Raw genomic sequence first — 19,025 nt, forward strand, 5'->3', positions numbered from 1 at the left:
TGAACTGAAGTTCATTTGGAAATTATGCCCTGAGATTGCTTCATGCAACTTCTTAGGCATCTTCATTTTATGGACAAGAAGCAGCTTACAGGTAACATCAGTTAGGGAGGACATCAGGAGACACATTAGGTAGAGGTATTGGTTGGAACTGTATGTAGAAGCCTCTGAAAACACTTCACTAGAGTTGCCTTCTGCCAGTGGCTTGTTAAATCTGAGGCACATCGCACACTCCTGCCACAGACTGACCTTCCTACACATACACATGCCTTAGACCCTTGTTAAAAACTCCTCACTGCTTCTTGCAGCTTACTTCCCATACCATAAACTCTTAAGACCTTCCAGAAAGCATCTCTGTCCATCCTTTCATATACCTCCTCCTGATCCTTAAATGCTACATACAAATCCATATGTTCTTCTAAATATTCAAAGTGAACACCTAATCCACACATCCCTTACCACTTGTGAAACCACTCTGCTTCTCCCCAATTTGATGCTCTATACATGCCTTCACCTTCTCAATCAATACCCTCCCATGTGATTATCCAGGAATACTCAACAAAAGTGTACCTCTGCAGTTTGAACACTCAGCTTTGTCTCCTTTGCCTTTGTACGATGGCACTCTGCCAATCCTCAGGCTCTATGCCATGATCCATACATGCATTGAATAACCTTACCAACCAATCAACAACACAGTCACCCCCTTTCTTGGTAAATTCAAGTGCAGTACTATCCAAACCCGCCGCCTTGCCGGATTTCACCTTCCACAAGGCTTTCACCACCTCTTCTTTCTTAACCAAACTATTCTCCCTAACCCCTCTCTTTTCACACACCACTCTGACCAAAACACCCTACATCTGCCGCTCTGTCATCAAACACATTCAACAAACCTTCAAAATACTCACGCCATCTCCTTCTCACTTCATCACTACCTGTATTACTTTCCCACTTCCCCCCCCCATCACCAATGTTCCCCTTTGTTCTCTTGTCTCACACATGTTACTTACCTCCTTCCAAAACATCTTTTTATTCTCCCTAAAGTTTAATGATACTTTCTCACCCCAACTCTCATTTGCCTTCCTATTCAACCTTGCATCTTGCTCTTGACCTGCTGCCGCTTTCTTTTATACATCTCCCAACCATTTGCCCTCCTCCCTTGTAAGTATCATCCAAATGACTCTCTTCTCTCTTTCACTAGCAACTGTACCTCTTCATACCACCACTCACTACCCTTTCCAATCTGCCCACCTCCAACCTTTCTCATGCCATGTACTTCTTTTGCTCATGCCATCACTGCTTCCTTTAATGCATCCCATTCCTCACCCACTCCCCTCACATCATTTGCTCTCACGTTTTGCCATTCTACACTCAATCTCTCCTGATACTTCCTCACACAAGTCTTCTTTCCAAGCTCATGTACTCTCACCCCTCTCTTCCCCCTAGCATTCTCTCTTTGTTTTTGGAAACCTCAATAAATCTTCACCTTCGCCCCCACAAGGTAGTGATCAGACATCCCACCAGCTGCCCTTCTCAGCACATTAACATCCAGAAGTCTCTTTTACATGCCTATCATGACTATCTCTCCTATTCACATATGCATACTTATGTATTTCTCTCATTTTAAACCAGATATTCCCAATCACCAGTCTTTTTCAACACACAAATCCACAAGCTCCTCACCATTTCCATTCACAACACTGAATACCCCTTGTACACCATTTATACCCTCAACTGCCACATTCCTCACTTTCGCAATTAAATCGCCTGTCACAACTACCCAGTCTTGTGCACCAAGGCTGCTGACACACTTACTCAGGTGTTCCCAAAACACTTGCCTCTCATGATCTTTCTTCTCGTGATCAGGTGCATAAGCACCAGTAATAACCCATCTCTTTCCATTCACTTTCAGTTTTACCCACATCAACCTAGAATTTACTTCCTTACCCTCTGTCACACAATCCCAGAATTCCTGCTTCAGGAGTAGTGCTACTCCTTCCTTATCTCTTGTCCTCTCCCCAACCCCTGACTTTACTCCCAAGACTTTTCCAAGCCTTTCTTCCCCTTTACACTTGAGCTTCATTTCACTCAGAGCCAGAACATTCGGGTTTCTTTCCTCAAACATACTACCTATCTCTCTTTTCTTCTCATCTTGGTTACATCTACGCATGTTCAGACACCCCAATCTGAGCTTTCGAGGAGGATGAGCACTCCCCGCTTGACTCCTTCTGTTTCCTCTTTTAGAAATTGAAATACAAGAAGGGGAGGGTTTCCAGCCACCCACTCCCGCTCCCTTTAGTCACCTTCTACGACACGTGGGGAATACGTGGGAAGTATTCTTTCTCCCTTATCCCCAGGGATATTAGAGTTAAGTGTTGTCATATGTTATGTTTGACAAGTAGAGAATGTATGTTTGTGAACAGAATGCCAGCATTCCATGTGTAGGTGAGGCAGAAAGAAGAGACTGCTACTTGGATTAGAGTAGTGCAGCTTGACAACCACCAAAGTGTTGGCACTTTATGCAGCAGTCACAAGCCCTCTTGATACCCAGGCGGGTAGTACCAGCAATATACCTCCTTAGTCTTTGGCTGCTTACCAGGTACTACCTCCTGTGGCTATGTAGAATATATCAGCTCACTTTGTTGTACATAACCTATACTTTTACCGTATTTCTTGTCTGTTATAATGGGAAACAAAATTTGAATGATGCACACCTTTCAAAACCCTCCACCCTCATCACTCCCAAGGGGATCAACACTTTAACCTCAGCATTGTACCATGGCCATATGAAGAATGTTAGTTCTATTACTTTTACGTATTCTTTATTTTTACATGTATTTCTTTGTTTATAATGGAGAACAGAAAATCTGAAGACTGCTTGTTGTCCATATTGTGATCATCCTTTTCTGCCACCCCTCATTTAAGGGTTGAAATGCACACAGCATGCACACAACACTTACTGAAAAAGAAATACACCTAGCATGCATACAGAACTTTCTTTAGAAATAGAAGTGCTGTTGAAACATTAATTAAAATGAAAAGGTATTTGATATCTATCCTCTGCCATGAACATGTTGTAGGATTAGCTTTTCACATGCATTGAATTATTTGCAACCTTTAGATTCATCCCATGAAAGAGAATTCCATTTTTTTACATATTAAAAGATTTCATATGGTGAACTGTTGAGCTAAATTCCATCTCATTACTTATTTCCTTTTCATATTAGAAATGGCTGCTTCAGTAAAACAGAAATTCACGATATTTTTTTTCTTCAAGCACAGATGTACTTGGAAGGCAGTTCTGTGGTGAAACAGAGCAATGAGACTGCTCTTAAATACTTCAAACGTGCTGCAGATCAGAACAATGCAGTTGGGCAAAGTGGCCTAGGCTTAATGTACCTCCATGGTCGTGGAGTACCTCAGGATTACAAGCTGGCTCTTAAGTACTTCACATTGGCTGCTGAGCAAGGATGGGTGGATGGACAACTCCAGCTTGGCAATATGTACTTCAGTAAGTTGATTATGAAAAGACTGTGGCAAGGTCACTCTGGCTTCCTAAGACTATTGGAAAACCACAAGTGTACATTTTATTTCACAGAAAAGTAATCAGTGTGCTTTTCATACTTGATTGCCTTTTTCCATGTAAACATCAGGAACAGACGAAGAACGGCCACATCAACTCATGTCCATTCTCTATATTTTATATGTAATGCACCAAAACCACAGCTCCCTGTCCACAACCAAGCCCTACAGACCCTTCCATGGTTTGTCCCAAACACTCCCCATGTCCTGGTTCAGTCCATTGTCAGCACATCAACCCCTAAAACTGATAGTTCATGAAAAATATATGAAATGTTTTAGCGATAACTTGAAAAGGCCTGATAGTTCATAAAAAATGCATGAAATGTTTTAATGATAACTTTAAAAGGCTTGAAAAAAATCATGTTGTTTTTTGTTAGTAAAGTTGTAGAATCATGAAATGATATTTAGATATTTTTTACTGAGTTAACGGGGTTAAGAATTTAGAATTCATCTGCCTGTGGGGTCTGGACGTGGATAAGGAGCTGTGGTTTTGGTGCATTACGCATGACAGCTAGAAACTGAGTGTGAAGGATGTGGCCTTTTTTGTCTGTTTTCCTGGCACTACCTCGCTGAAGCGGGGGATGGTGATGCTGTTTCCTGTGGGGCAGGGTAGTGACATATTATCCTCAAACATTTCATTTCCAAAACATCCACCCTCCTTTGTACATCCCTATCTATATCCCATGCATTGCAACCATATAACATTGTTGGAACTACTATTCCTTCAAACATACCCATTTTTGCTCTTAGAGTGAATGTTCTCTCCCACCACACATTCTTCATTGCTCCCAGAACCCTCGCCTCCTCTCCCACCCTGTGACTCACTTCTGCTTCCGTGGTTCCATTCACTGCTAAGTCCATTCCCAGATATCTAAAACACTCACTTCCTCCAATTTTTCTCCATTTAAACGTACTTCCCAATTAGCTTGTCCCTCAACCCTACTGAGCCTGATAGACTTGCTCTTATTCACAATTACTCTCAACTTTCTCCTTACACATGCTTTTCCAAACTCAGTCACCAACTTCTGCAGTTTCTCACTTTAATCAGTGAACAACAACTGACTCACTTCCCAGGTCCTCTCATCCCCAACAGGTTGCATACTTGCCCCTCTCTCCAAAACTCTTGCATTTACCTCCCAAACCACCCCCAGCCATAGACAAATTAAACAACCATGGGGACATCACATATTTCTGCCGCAGACTGACACTCACTGAGAACCAATCACTCTCCTCTCTTCCTACTCATACACGGGCCTTACATCCTTGAGAAAACTTTTTACTGCTTCTAGTAGCTTAACTCCCCCACCAAATACCTTAAGACCTTCCACAAAGCATCTATATCAACCCAATCACATGCCTTCTCCACATCCATAAATGGCATGTACAAATCCATATGTTTTTCTAAGTATTTCTCACACACATTCTTCAAAGCAGACACCTGATCCACCCATCCTCTACCACTTCTGAAACACTGCTCATCCCTAATCTGATGCTCTGTACATGCCTTCACCTTGTCAATCAATACCCTTCCATATAATTCCCCAGGAACATTCAACAAACTTAAGCCTCTGTAGTTTGAACACTCACCTTTATCCCCTTTGCCTTTATACTATGGTACTGTGCAATTCTGCCAATCCTCAGGCACTTCACCATGAACCATACATACATTGAATATCCTTACCAACCATTGAAGAACAGTCACCCCCTTTCTTAATAAATTCTGCTGCAATACCATCCAAACCCACCACCATTCTCCCTGACCCCCTCACTTTGCACACCACCCTAACCAAAGCACCCTACATCTGGCACTCTATCATCAAACACATTCAACAAACCTTCAAAATACTCACTTCATCTCCTCATCACTGCCTGTTGTTACTTCCCCCCTTGCCCACTTCACTGATGTTCTTGTCTTATGCATGTTATTTAACTCCTTCCAAAACATCTTTATATTCTCCCAAAAGTTTAACGATAGTCTCTCACCCAAACTCTCCTACCACTTTCATTTGTACATCTCCCAGTCATTTACACTCCTTCTTTGCAAGTATCATCCAAATGCATCTCTTTTCTCTTTCACTAACAACTTTTCTTCTTCATCCCACTATTCACTTCCCTTTCTAATCTGCCCACCTCCCACCTTTCTCATGCCACATGCATCTTTTGCACAAGCCATCACTGCTTCCCTAAATACATCCCATTCCTCACCCACTCCCGTCATGTCATTTGCTCTCACCTTTAGCCATTCTACACTCAATCTCTCTTGGTACTTCCTCACTTAAGACCCCCTTCCAGGCTTAGTTACTCTCACCACTCACTTATCCCAAACATTCTCTCTTCTTTTTTGAAAACCTTCATCTCCATAAGATAGTGATCAGACATCCCTCCAGCTGCCCCTCTTAGCACATTAACAACCAAAAGTATTTCTTTTACAATGACAACTTTCCCATTCCATTTCCATGGCATTGGAAGTTGCAATGATCAAGAAGAATGTGGTGTGGAAGCTGCTGCTGTATTGGAAGAAATGGGAACGGATGCTGAGTTTGTACTTGACAACGAAGGAAAGAAATTTTCCTAAGGAGCTTTAAATGATTTGGTCTGAGATTTGGCACTGCTGAAAGATAAAGCTGAACTTTTACCATCTTATTTAAAAGAAAAATGTCTGCTCAAGAAGGACATTTGCATAATTCATTTCAGGAAAAGAAATCAGACTCTTCTCATTTTTCCATGGATGGGCCGCTCTGTTTTTGCAGCAACATTGATACATTATTCCACTGCTTATCCCAAGAACATGATCCCTGTCAGTGGTGCTTGTTCATTGACTCATCTAAGAAAAGTCTGAGAGTGGCACTGCTCCACAATGGGAACAAGAAACCCTTTATTCCTGCAAGGCATTCATTGTACATGAAAGTGTTATGAGAACATGCAGGCACTCCTAGATGCCATATGATACAAAAATTACTGCTGGAAAACATGTGGGGACTTGAAGGTGATTGGCATGCTGATGGGAATGCAGTCAGGATTCACGAAATACTGTTGTTTTCAATGCTTCTAGGATAGTCAAGCAACTTCCAGGCATTATATGGAGTTAGACTGGCCTTAAGGAAGATCATATGAGCCAGGAATTTGAGTATCCGGGATAAGCCTCTGGTTGATTCACAAAATGTTCTTCCCACACTCCACATAAAGCTTGGTTTCATAATGCAATTTGTGAAAACATTAGCCAAGAGAAGCTCGAAAAGATTAGAATATGTGGTGGAAAAATTTCCGAAGATCACTGAGGCCAAGGTGAAAGAAGGCATCTTCATCGGTCTGTAGATAAGGAATTCTTGAAAGACCACAATTTCAGCACACATCTTGATGAGTTGGAGCTAGAGGCCTGGAACTCTTTCGGTTGGCTATGTAAAAATTTCTTGGGAAACAAGATCTCCAGATTTTGAAGGTGGCATGAAAAGACTTTTGAAGTCCAATGCTGCTCTGGGATGTAGGATGTCACTCAAGGTGCATTTCCTCCATTCACACCTATATGTTTTGTGGAAAACCTTGCAGCAGTGTTTGACAAACATGGAGCGCACTTCCATCCGGACATCAGCGCAATGGAGCATCAATACCAGGGTTTCTGGAATGAAGGAATGATTGCATATTACTGCTAGATGTTCTACAGGGTTGAACCTGAGGCAGAGCACCAAAGGGAGAACTAAGCTTGGCACTTTTAGCTTGTGATGAGTAATATGGAAGGTTAAAAGCTCAACATTTTTAGCTTGTTCTTCTGGGTAGTATCTTTTTTTTTATACCTTCTACTTAGGAATACTGAATTTCTGCAATAAAAAAGTTTGAGCTGGTACAAATCTGATCATTTTACTTTTGCCCATGCATCATGTAGCTGCAGTTGAACCGAAAAAGTATGTATCTATAGAGAGAAAATGAGATATGTTGTACTGAAACAGACTGAAAACTCATAATCTTCATCAGAAATTGGTCTAGAAAAGTTACACTGCATCCCTAATGAGAAAAAAGTTCAGTTTTGTTGACCAGTGATATTTTTTATAGATATTTTTTCTGAATATGGTTTATGATATCTCTTATGCAACATTTTGCTACTGATATCCATCAGCTCCACAGTGTCCTATTCTTCCACAGGTGGATTAGGTGTTCGAAGAGATTACAAGACGGCCATCAAATACTTCAACTTGGCATCACAGTCGGGTCATGTTTTAGCCTTTTACAACCTTGCACAGATGCAAGCTTCAGGCACTGGCATGGTACGATCCTGCCACACAAGCGTTGAGGTATGTGTTAGGGTGAAGAGTAACTATAACACTATTACTTTTGCATGGGAATATGTCACAGCAGCAAACTACTTTTTAGGATATTTTGGGTGAAAATATAAGTGGAGTGATTGAGGACTGATTGAGGATTGTGTGCAGTGGGAGCACATCTTGTAATTATGAATCATCCTGGTATATTGTATTATTATATATGTTTATTATACTTGATTACCATTTCCTCATCAGCGAGCTAGCAATAGGAAACAGATGAAGAATGGCCCATCTACTCATGTACACATATTTATACATAAACGCCCATATACGCACACATACCTCCATATACATATCATCATATACACATATATGTACATGTACATACACATAGATATATACATATATGCAAATGAACATATTCATACTTGCTTGCCTTCATCCATTCCTGGCTCCACCCTGCCCCACAGGAAACAGCATTGCTACCTCCTGCTTCATTTGGGTAGCTGCCAGGAAAACAGACAAAATAAGCCACATTCATTCATGCTCAGCTTCTAGCTGTCATGTGTAATGTGCCAAAACCACAAATCCCTATCCACATCGAGGCTCCACTGACCTTTCCGTGATTTACCCCAAACGTTTCACATTCCCTGGTTCAGTCCATCGACGGCATGTCGACCCCGGTATACCGCATTGTTCCACATCACTCTGTTCCTTGCATGCCTCTCACCCTCCTGTATGTTCAGGCCCTGATTGCTCAAATTTTTTTCACTCCACCCTTCCTCCTCCACTTTGGCCTCCCGCTTCTCCTTGTTCCCTCTGCTTCTGACACATATATCTTCTTTGTCAGTCTTTCTTCTCCCATTCTCTTCATATGTCCACAACATTTCAACACACCCTCTTCTGCTCTCTCAACCACACTATTTTTATTTCTGCATATCTCTCTTACTCTTTCATTACTTTCTCGATCAAACCACCTCACACCACATATTGTTCTCAAACATTTCCAACACATCCACCCTCATCCATACAACCCTATCCATAGCCCATGCCTTGCATCCATATGATATTGTTGGAACTACTATTCCTTTAAACATACTCATATTTGTTCTCTGAGATAATGTTCTCTCTTTCCCCACTTTCTTCATTGCTCCTTGGACCTTTGCCTCCTCCCCCACCCTATGACTCACTTCCATTTCCATGGTTCCATTTGCTTCTAAGTCCACTCCCAGATATCTCAAACACTTCTCATCTTCCAGTTTTTCTTCATTCAAAATTACATCCAAGTTAACTTCTCTCTCTACCCTACTGAACCTAATAACCTTGCTCTTATTCAAATTTATTCTCCACTTTCTCCTTTCACACGCTTTTCCGAACTCAGTCACCAACTTCTGCAGTTTCTCACTCGAATCAACCACCAGAGCTGTATCATCGGTGAACAACAACTGACTCACTTCCTAGGCCCTCTCATCCCCAGCAGACTGCATACACGCCCCTCTCTCCAAAACTCTTGCATTTACCTCCCTAACCACCCCATCCATAAACAGATTAAACAACCATGGGGACACCACAAGCCCTTGCCACAGACCGACCTTCACTGGGAACCAATCAGTCTCCTCTCTCCCAACTCGTCTACATGCTTTACATCCTTGGGAAAAACTTTTCACTACTTCTAGCAGCTTACCTCCCACACCATATTCTCTTAAGTCCCTCCACAAAGCATCTCTGTCAGCCCTATCATATACGTTCTCCAGATCCATAAATGCCACATACAAATCCATTTGTTTTCAATTAATACCCTCCCATATGATTTCCCAGGAATACTCAACAAACTTATGCCTCTGTAATTTGAACACTAACCTTTATCCCCTTTGCATGATATATAGAGTGAAAATATAGGAAGCACTTTTGTGTGTGTGGAAGTCCATTTTTTACGTTAATGCTTCTGGCTTGGGTTGAGGATGTGTATTAGTGTTTTCAGAGATGATATGTATCAGATATATTCCATGAATATTAGGAATGAAATTAATGGTGGAAAATTACATTGTCTCTAAAATTAATGTTTTTTCTTTTTTTGCTTGATTTTACAGTTGTTCAAGAATGTAGCAGAACGTGGACGTTGGGGAGAGATGCTGATGGATGCCCATGCTGCTCACTGGGACTCACGCCACACACAGGCTTTAGTTACTTATATGCTGCTGGCAGAATTGGGCTATGAGGTGGCCCAGAGTAATGCTGCTTTTATTCTCGACCGACACGAAACAGAACTCTTTAAGCAGGGTGAAGGTTTTGCTAGAGCACTTATGTATTGGGGACGTGCTGCCTCGCAGGTAAGGATTATCTGTGTGTGTGTGTTTTTTGAAATGTAAAATGCCTTCCATTGTGCAGTGAAAGACAAAAGTCTGTTCCTGGGATGTGTTGAAAACATCTTATGAAAGTCAAGCATAGAGGCATGCCCTCCTTTGCATAATACAGATGGTTAATGTCTCTGAGCAGTGCTACCACATGCAAATCACTGAATTTCCAGAGTTAAAAGGAAAAGAATTTGAGATTTTTTTCATCCATGTATTTACCTCAAAATATTTGAATATCTAAATAGGTTTGATTTTTAGTATGACTAAATTTAGAACAACTTTATGGCTTGTTTCAGAGGACTAATCGAACTTTGATCAAAACCAACAATACAAGCAAAGCTTTATTGTAGTCAGGCTTACAAATTGCCAAGATGTAGTCAAGGCAAGCCCTTCATTATGTTTTGCCAGATGTGAACGATCATAAGATGAAACTGAGAACAGACTATTTTATCATGATCTGTCCTTCTCATACCACATATCATCCTCAGCACATCTGCATTTTTCATTCCCTTTGTGTTCAAAATCCAAGGTCCATATCCATAAGACATTATGAGGACTGCTATAGCTTCAGATTTATCCATCTGTGTACTTACAGACCCAGACCTTTTTTCCACACATTCCTTAACATTCCCTGGACATGAATTCACCAATCTTCGAGTTTTTTTTCTCTCAGAGGTAGTTGTTTAAGTCTTCATTACCAAAAGAAAAAGTTTATTTCCTTTTATTAGATGGAAGTTTTCTTTATTTCTTGTTGAATGGCAGAATGTCTGTATAGTGACCTTATATAAAGGCAAGGTGTACAAAAGTGAATGCTCGAATTGGAAAAATATTTGTGTTTGTTGAATACACATGGTAAGGCATATAGGAGACTGGTGATAGAGAGGATGGTGGCATGCAGAAGATTTGATTGGAAAGTAACAGTATGGCTTTAGGAGAGGTAGAGGATGTATGGACCATGTCATTCCTTTAAGAATTTGTGAGAAAAATGAGAGAAGGAGAGTGAATCATATATGGCATATATGGATCTGAAAAAAGCACATGATAGTGTTGACAGATAGGCCATACAGACTTTGCAAATGTGTGAGCAAAATGGAAAGGCATTAAATGCAGTTAGACTTTTTTATTGGGACAGTAAGGCATATGTTCAATAGGAGGAGGGTGACAGGTTTTTGTTGAATTTGGGTTAGTGCTGGGGAAATTTGCAATGTTACCATTGTTTTCTGATCTGATTATCAACAGGGAGTTGAAAGCGAGGGTCATAGAGTAAGGTGCCAGGTATGTTACATACTAGGATTGTGGGACTTGGGAGGTGAATCTGCTGCTCTCTGCAGATGACATGGCTTTGGTGCCAGACTCCAGAAGGTGATGACTGATTCTAGGGAAGTGTGAGAATGGAGAAGGGTAAAAATTGATGTAAATGAATGTAACGTAATAAGGTACGTCAGAGAGATGAGACAGGATGGTTTGAGATTAAGTTTGAATAGAGAGGATTTGGAGGAAGTGGAGTTTCTTAGAACCTGAAAGTGGACTCATCATCATATAGAACCATTGGGGCTTAAGTGAATCAAAGATAGAACCATAGGGGCTTAAGTGAGTAATAGGATAAGAGAGAGGGTCAAGGTCTCATGTGCACTTGGAAGCCAGGCTCAGCTCCTTTTTCAACTTTTAGAAACTGAAATACAACACAGGGTGGGTTTCCAGTCCCCTGCTCCAGCCCCCTTTACTTTCCTTCGGCATCATTGGGGAATACTTGCAAAGTGCTCTTTCCTCCCTATATCCAGGATAGGTATACAAACACCTGAGAAGTACAGATTATCATCAAGTCAATGCTTTCAGTTTATACTGAATTTCTGAATTGTCGTTCTTGTCCTTGACTATTCCCCTTATCCTTGTGACTTGTAAAATTTTGCATTCATTATCAATACCACATCATTTTCTCCCATAACAACGTTGAAGTAAGCAGTCTTGGATATATTTTTCTAGCTTTCATTCTAGTAGACTCAGCCTTTCAGTCACACCTTTTTTGAATATGATAAAGAAATAAGCAAGGGTTTTGTTAACTCTGTGAGGTGGATGTTTGACCATAGCTTTGTTAAATTGTTGCTTGCTTTTAACCAAGGGTTATGCTGTAGCACGGGTGAAGTTGGGAGACTATCACTACTATGGCTATGGAACCTCTGTGGATTATGAGACAGCAGCTGCGCACTACAGGTTAGCGTCAGAGCAGCAGCATAATGCACAAGCCATGTTCAACTTGGGATATATGCATGAGCAAGGCTTAGGGCTCAAACAGGTAATGTATTTATGTTTGTAGTTATATTGTTGATCATGTTTCCTTAGTGATTCATCTTGTTATATTGTTGATCTCATTCTCATAGTGATCAGTCTTTGAAGGTTGCCACATTTAATGTTGTTTTACTTTACATGCTCAAAAAAGAGATCCTTGGTTAAGAATGTGGCATTTTATAAAAGATTCCATGTAAAATCTAATGCTTTATTTATATTACAGATTATATGAGTTACCGATTCCATGAGTTCTGTTACTCTTTATATCCATTTATATTCCTTATGGTATATATTCAATCCATCCTCTTATCCTCTTTGCCTGTTACCAGTTTTTCTCTTCTCCCTTCTGTTCCCACCGTCTCTTCTTCGGTTCATCTCACACTCTTCACCTCCTTCTACAACATTTTGTTATTCTCCCTAGAGTTCATCAGTGCTGTATCTCCCCATTTCTCAGCTTCTGTACCTTTTTCTGACCTCAAGTCCCTTCCTCTTTTACTCTTCTCATTGGCATTCACTCCTTTTCTGGAGATACCATCCATACACCTCCCACTTCTTTCTACATCAGTTGGTAGGCAGCCAACAACCAGGGAGGTATATTACCAGTACTACCCACCAAGATATTGGGAGTTAGTGACTGTTGCGTAATGAGCGAGAACTTCAGTGGTTGTCAACTTGCACTCCTCTGATCCAGGTAGCTGTCTTCTCTTTCTGCCTCACCCACATGTGGAGTGCTGGTATTCTGACTACAAACATACAATCTCTCTGTCACACAAAACACTTGACAAAATTTTACTTACAACTCAATCTTTGTAACTCGATTTTCCTATAGTGAGTGCTATGTGCTACCTTGCCTTTTGTGAAGATGGTAGGAGCAGTAGATAGGAGTAGTAGGTAGGAGCACTACCTAGGAGCAGTATGTAGAAACATTCGGTAGGAAGTAGGAACACTAGTGGAGGAATTAAGTAGAAGTATTATGTTAGGACATTAGGCAGGAACATTAGGTGGACACATTAGGTAGAGGTAATTGGTGGGAACATTAAGTAGGATCCCATCTAGAGACACTCCACTAGAATTGCCCTCTGCCAGTAGCCTGTCAAGGATGAGGCACTTTAGTAAAAGCTAAGAAGCTGTACTGTATTTCGCCAGATATGGAGACTTTGCAGTGGCTATCCCATTGAGGGAGTTCTTCGAGGGAATGTGTGTCAGAGATACAGAATCAGTCCTCTTGCTCTACCACTCACTATCTTTTTTCTATACCTCCACATCCCACCTTCTGTGTGCCTCACTTTTCACCATCACATTTAAACTACATCCATAGAACCTTCCAGTCCCCTAAATTTATGTAGTATTTTGGTTCTTATCCTTCTCAACTGACATGTATTTTGAACTTTTCAGTTGTCCCTTATCTTTTTATTCTGAACTTTTCAGTTGTCCTTATCTTTTTATTCTGTTGCCACAAAGCTCACCGCAGTTGGCTCATTTTCATTTCGCTCTTATTGATCTAGAGCTCTAGAGCTATCCTTTTTTTTCATATGTCTCTGGAAAAAAGTAACTGAATTTTTTTATGAAGAAATTTACTTGTTTTATCCTAGAAAAAATGGAAATTATGTAAACATGATCAGTGTATGTGATGTACATGTGGTAGGTATCAATTATAGGCTGATGCATTGCAGATACCCTATATTGAGATGTAAATTAACTCATAATGCATTATATTGCTTTTGGTATCCAGAAAAGGCATCAGTTTATGTGATTAGAGTACTGTAAGGGAATGGAATTTGAAAATATTATAAAGTGTGATGACACTGTGATGATTAGGAATCACTTCAATTGGTAGATAAAAAACTTACGAACATCTTTTAGGAGTAATTGAATGTACATGTAAATATCATTAAGATGGTTTTAAAGACAAAGTCTCTGTATAAAACACGGTTTGTTAGACAGAAGTTAGTGAAGACTCAGAAGTTAAGATATACAGGTAATTCACACAATGAAGATGATGGAATGAGTCTTTAGCAGATGATGTACACTTTGGGCATGATCAGTTTCTTAATGAGGTAAATGTGAGATAGGGCCATGAAAGGAATTATGTAGGTACAATAAAGTCAGAGCAGGATACATTACTTTGAGAGGAGCATTTGATCAAGTAAGATTTAGAATACTTAGGTGATGTAGATGTTGGCTGAGCATGAGTTTAGTATGGTCATTAAGTTGGAGAAAAGAGTAGTAACAAGAAAGGACAGTGTATAAGAGAGTTTATGAGTGATGTTTGTATGGCAGGTGTGTAGAAATTAGTCATTTTCGTAATTCTTTAACAGATTACTCCATGGTCCATTATGCTGTGAAACAGAATGTGACATGTAGGGTAACAAATAGCACCATAGAGTTTAGGATGTAAAGGCTTCCTCTTTTCTAGAAAAATTTGATAGTGAAAATATTTAAAAAATAACCGTATTACACATATGCTATATTTTTGCTCCACCCTTTTAATTCTCATAACCTCTGAATTTCCTTTTTTTTCACAGGATATTCACCTAGCCAAACGCTTCTATGACATGGCTGCGGAAGCAAGTGCTGATGCCCAGGTTCCAGTAGCATTGGCCCTTGCTAAGTTGTTCTTTCTTTTCTCATTCAAGTACTTAGAAGATGTAAGTTGTAAAAGTTACAAAGGGTAGCAGGATAGCATATAAGTTCCCAGGTAATTGACAGCCCTGCTCTTTTGCAAGCCTGTGGAGCTGCTGACCCCAGTTCTACTACGTTAATCCCCACAAAAAATGCATACCTCTATGCACTTCCTCCACCCCATGTAAATGGGAATAGAGTTAATGCAAATTGCTGTATAGATGTTTAGATAGGTAGGTAGGTAGATAGAAGTTATTAAGTATTTGCAAAATAGCTATATTTCCTTGAGTTGAGGAAGTGGTTTATTTTTTGTAAATTGAACAGATGGACTTTACAAATTCATGTCTTTGTGCTTTGATCATTTCCATATCTTTTAAACATTTCTAGATGGCTGCTGTGAAAAGTAGCCTTATCCATCAAGCAAGACATGTGGTGAGTGCTCTGTGTTAGCCCTGCCCTCTTGGCAAAATCTTGTATTAGGTACTCTTCGGTAGGTTGGTAGGGTCTCTCTCTCTCTCTCTCTCTCTCTCTCTCTCTCTCTCTCTCTCTCTCTCTCTCTCTCTCTCTCTCTCTCTCTCATATTTGAGAAGTACCTCTAAAGAGAGAATTATGGAAATAAGCTTGAGTAGTAGCTTGAAACTTAATGGGAAAAGGATATAGAAATAGATTGGGAAATAAAGAAAAATGGCAGACAACATTGAAGAGGAAATTTCAGACAGCATTGAAACTGTAAATGAAACAGAAGGAAATGTGTCAGCATAGTAGTAAAGATAAAGAAGTACCTAAACTGATAAAACATTATGAATATGATAAATCTATCTGTCTGTATCTCTGATGTCTTTTCCCTCCAAGAACTCCCTCAAGTGGGTGGCCATGGCAATAGAGTCTCCATGATTAGTGGACTCCACTAACACTTCTTATCCTTTTGTGCCTCACCCTTAACTGGCCACTGGCAGAGGGCAACTGGTGCAGTTTTTGCAGTGGCTCCTACCTAATGTTCCTGCTGACTGCTGTCTGATGTTCCTACCTGTTGCTTCTACCTAAAGTTGCTACTTAGTGTTCCTGCTTAAATGTTCCAACCCACTACTTCTCCCTGTTGTTCCTATCATTTTGCCAAAAGGCAAAATGGAAAAATATACAGTTTGGAAACACTTTGCTGCAAAATACAACTTCCTTTGAATGCATAGTTTGGATTAGAATACCAGTTATCAATGAGGAAGCTGTGTTGTTCATCAAAACATCATTGCATCATTTTTGTTACCTCTGCTTTAGGAAAACCAAATGGATCATTTTGTGGCACTTCTCTTGAATTACCTGTATAAACAATGAAGTTAAGTAGTGGACCAGTTTGGCAGTTACAAATTGTAGATGTTTGGTGCCTAATCAATGCCTTTTGTATGGAATGTACTTTCTAACTGTTAAAATTTCATGAACAAGATGAGACTTTGGCAGTGACTACATTTCTTGAGATAAAACACTCCACTGGACTATTTTCAAGTGGGAAAACACTCGTCTTATTTTGTGTAACACATCATTTGAAGAAACACTGGTATCCAAAAAATGCAGCACTAACAAAACACCGTATATCACTGTTTATGTCACTGATTCCAGCAACAGCTGTAATACTGCTATTTTTGCAGTGTTGAGATAAAGTTCCATTGTGAATGTGGCAGGTACCCACTCCTATGCAATGTTATCAATGCTGTGATCTGCAGGGAAAGCAAGCAGGATTAATTACTGGCAGCACTAGTTCCATTTGACCCATTTTATACCATCTCAACATTTTCACCTCTGTGAGTGATGCAAGAGTCTATTTGAATCACTGCTTGAGTCGCTGTAGGTTCATCGCCGTCTTTATCTTGGGTAAAGATGTCTAAAGTATCTATACTATGATCATCCTCTTCTTCCAAATGTAGAAAATAGTGCTCAGTTTCAGTGTCATTCATAGGCCTAGATGGTTCATGGGTGAGAAATGAATTACAGGGGTCCTTGTGCAACCACTAAGCTCCACTCAGATTGTCAGCCATTGACTAGTGTAGTGTAGCGTTAGAGGAGCTGCTTAGACATCCATATAAATGTGGAAAAAGCAAAGGGTTAACAAGGTACACAAGCCTTAATATGTTGTATGAAGCTCAGGACTTAAAATTTATGACTTTTTTCTTTTTGCTTCGTACCACTGACATAGCAATAGTGTTTATTAAAAGTACTAAATCCTCAGAGGTAGTCACTTTACATCTAAATGATATGAATATAACTCTTACTTCAGCATTTCCATTTATTACAAATCTGTTGTTTGTGCGTCTATATAATGAAACAAACATGTTAATCAACTCACATTTATTGAATAACACTATATACAGAAATACCTGTAAAAATGTAATCCACTCCAAATCTTGTTTCTTATTTATCGGTCTTTATCACATTAATTGCCTGTCTTTATTCTAGTTGAATGATTTATAAATGATTTGCTATTAACCTGCAAATATTGAAAACATAGATTTTGGACAAGCAAGTACAGAACACCAGGATGACAGTGGGTTTGAAGCGGAAATTGTGTGATATGGTAAATTGTTATGAATATGGTAGCAAACTTTATGATAAGGATGATAAGCAGTATGATTAATGCAGATTGATTTAGAAACGTCATATAGATTAAAAATTCAGTTAGGCCTGTACAACAGAAAACATACATTCCGTAAAAAGTATCAAAAATGAAAGGCAGACTAAGTGCGTTGATTATACAAAATAAGTTTCAATACTTTGTCACATATGTAGGAAATGTCAAATGTGGTGTATAGTGGAGAGAGACATGTTACCAGAAACAAAATGTGCACACTGTGGACAATGCAAACATGACTGCCAATTATTATCGATATCACAATTACCCCAGGACCTCTTTCTAAGAACCTAATGCTAGATGCTCCTGCAGCCCAAGGCTGTACTACTACCAGTTGCAGGGAAATGTGGATTGTTTTAGAGAAAGAAGTTTTTGAAGAGTCTGTCCTCCCAAATAAAGCTTCATCAGTTTAAGTTCTAGGAGGTAGAGCCCAGTAACATCAGACTGCTAGTTAGTACACGATGAAGGCAGTAGATATTCATGGGATTATAGTACATGCACATAGAGGAAAAATGACTGAGTTCACAGTACATGAAAGAAAGTATGAAAATGACAGAATTGATACAAAATATTAAAGTGATAATGAGAACATTTGAGAGAGAGAAACAAAATAATTGGAGACACCGAATTAGGAAAAAGGATGGAATGCTGCCAGCGTCACATAGACGTCAGGTATGTTAGGTGTTGGTGATGCAAATTGAAATTAGCAAATGCAGATGCTGATAGATGATGGTAGAGCTTCTGGAATCTATTTTTAATGGCTCCTGCAGCTCAAGGTTGCACTTCTTTTAGTAGCTGGGAAATGTAGACTCCCTTGGAGTGAAAAGTTCTATGATGAGACTATACTCCCAGTGATATAGCCTTGCCAAAAGTGACTTTTCAAATGTGGTGTAACCTCGGGTAATACCTTTGTTGAATATGATAATCATAAACATGGTCTTCAGACTTCAGAGTCAATCATTCAACTCTTTACTTTTGTCCTTTCAGTGGAACACTTCAGAATGCTCGATCACTATATTGAATAAAGTTATTAGTGTAAAGATGCTTTTAGAGGTTGTGTACATTGACTTGGTTTATATTCAGAATGTTAGAATTGGATATCCATATTTGTAGCAAGATAGCAAGTCTATCAGGGGGAATTGGTCATCCCTACAAATAATCACTGTGGTTATTAATCTCATTTATGTAAGATTTTCACATAAGGGTGCTTTTTTAGGCTTGCACTAAATCCACCCCATAGACATGGGAACACATTTATTGATAATTATAGATAGATAGAATATGATATTTACTTAGGTGACTTGTTGTGCCTAT

The 19,025-nt window shown here is 39.7% G+C and overlaps 1 protein-coding gene across 2 annotated transcripts in view; it reads left to right on the forward strand.

Moving 5' to 3' along the window:
• LOC139747147 (protein sel-1 homolog 1-like) overlaps positions 1 to 19,025 on the forward strand; it is a 45,619-nt gene that overhangs the window by 24,422 nt on the left and 2,172 nt on the right. For both annotated transcript variants that reach the window (XM_071659093.1, XM_071659096.1), the window contains exons 8-12: positions 3,277 to 3,505; positions 7,714 to 7,862; positions 9,923 to 10,162; positions 12,306 to 12,479; positions 14,998 to 15,120. In XM_071659093.1, coding sequence (XP_071515194.1) covers positions 3,277 to 3,505; positions 7,714 to 7,862; positions 9,923 to 10,162; positions 12,306 to 12,479; positions 14,998 to 15,120 — 915 coding nt within the window. The remainder of the gene's footprint in view (positions 1 to 3,276; positions 3,506 to 7,713; positions 7,863 to 9,922; positions 10,163 to 12,305; positions 12,480 to 14,997; positions 15,121 to 19,025) is intronic.

The sequence above is a fragment of the Panulirus ornatus genome, chromosome 67 (assembly GCF_036320965.1).
Source record: "Panulirus ornatus isolate Po-2019 chromosome 67, ASM3632096v1, whole genome shotgun sequence".
Lineage (NCBI taxonomy): Eukaryota > Metazoa > Arthropoda > Malacostraca > Decapoda > Palinuridae > Panulirus > Panulirus ornatus.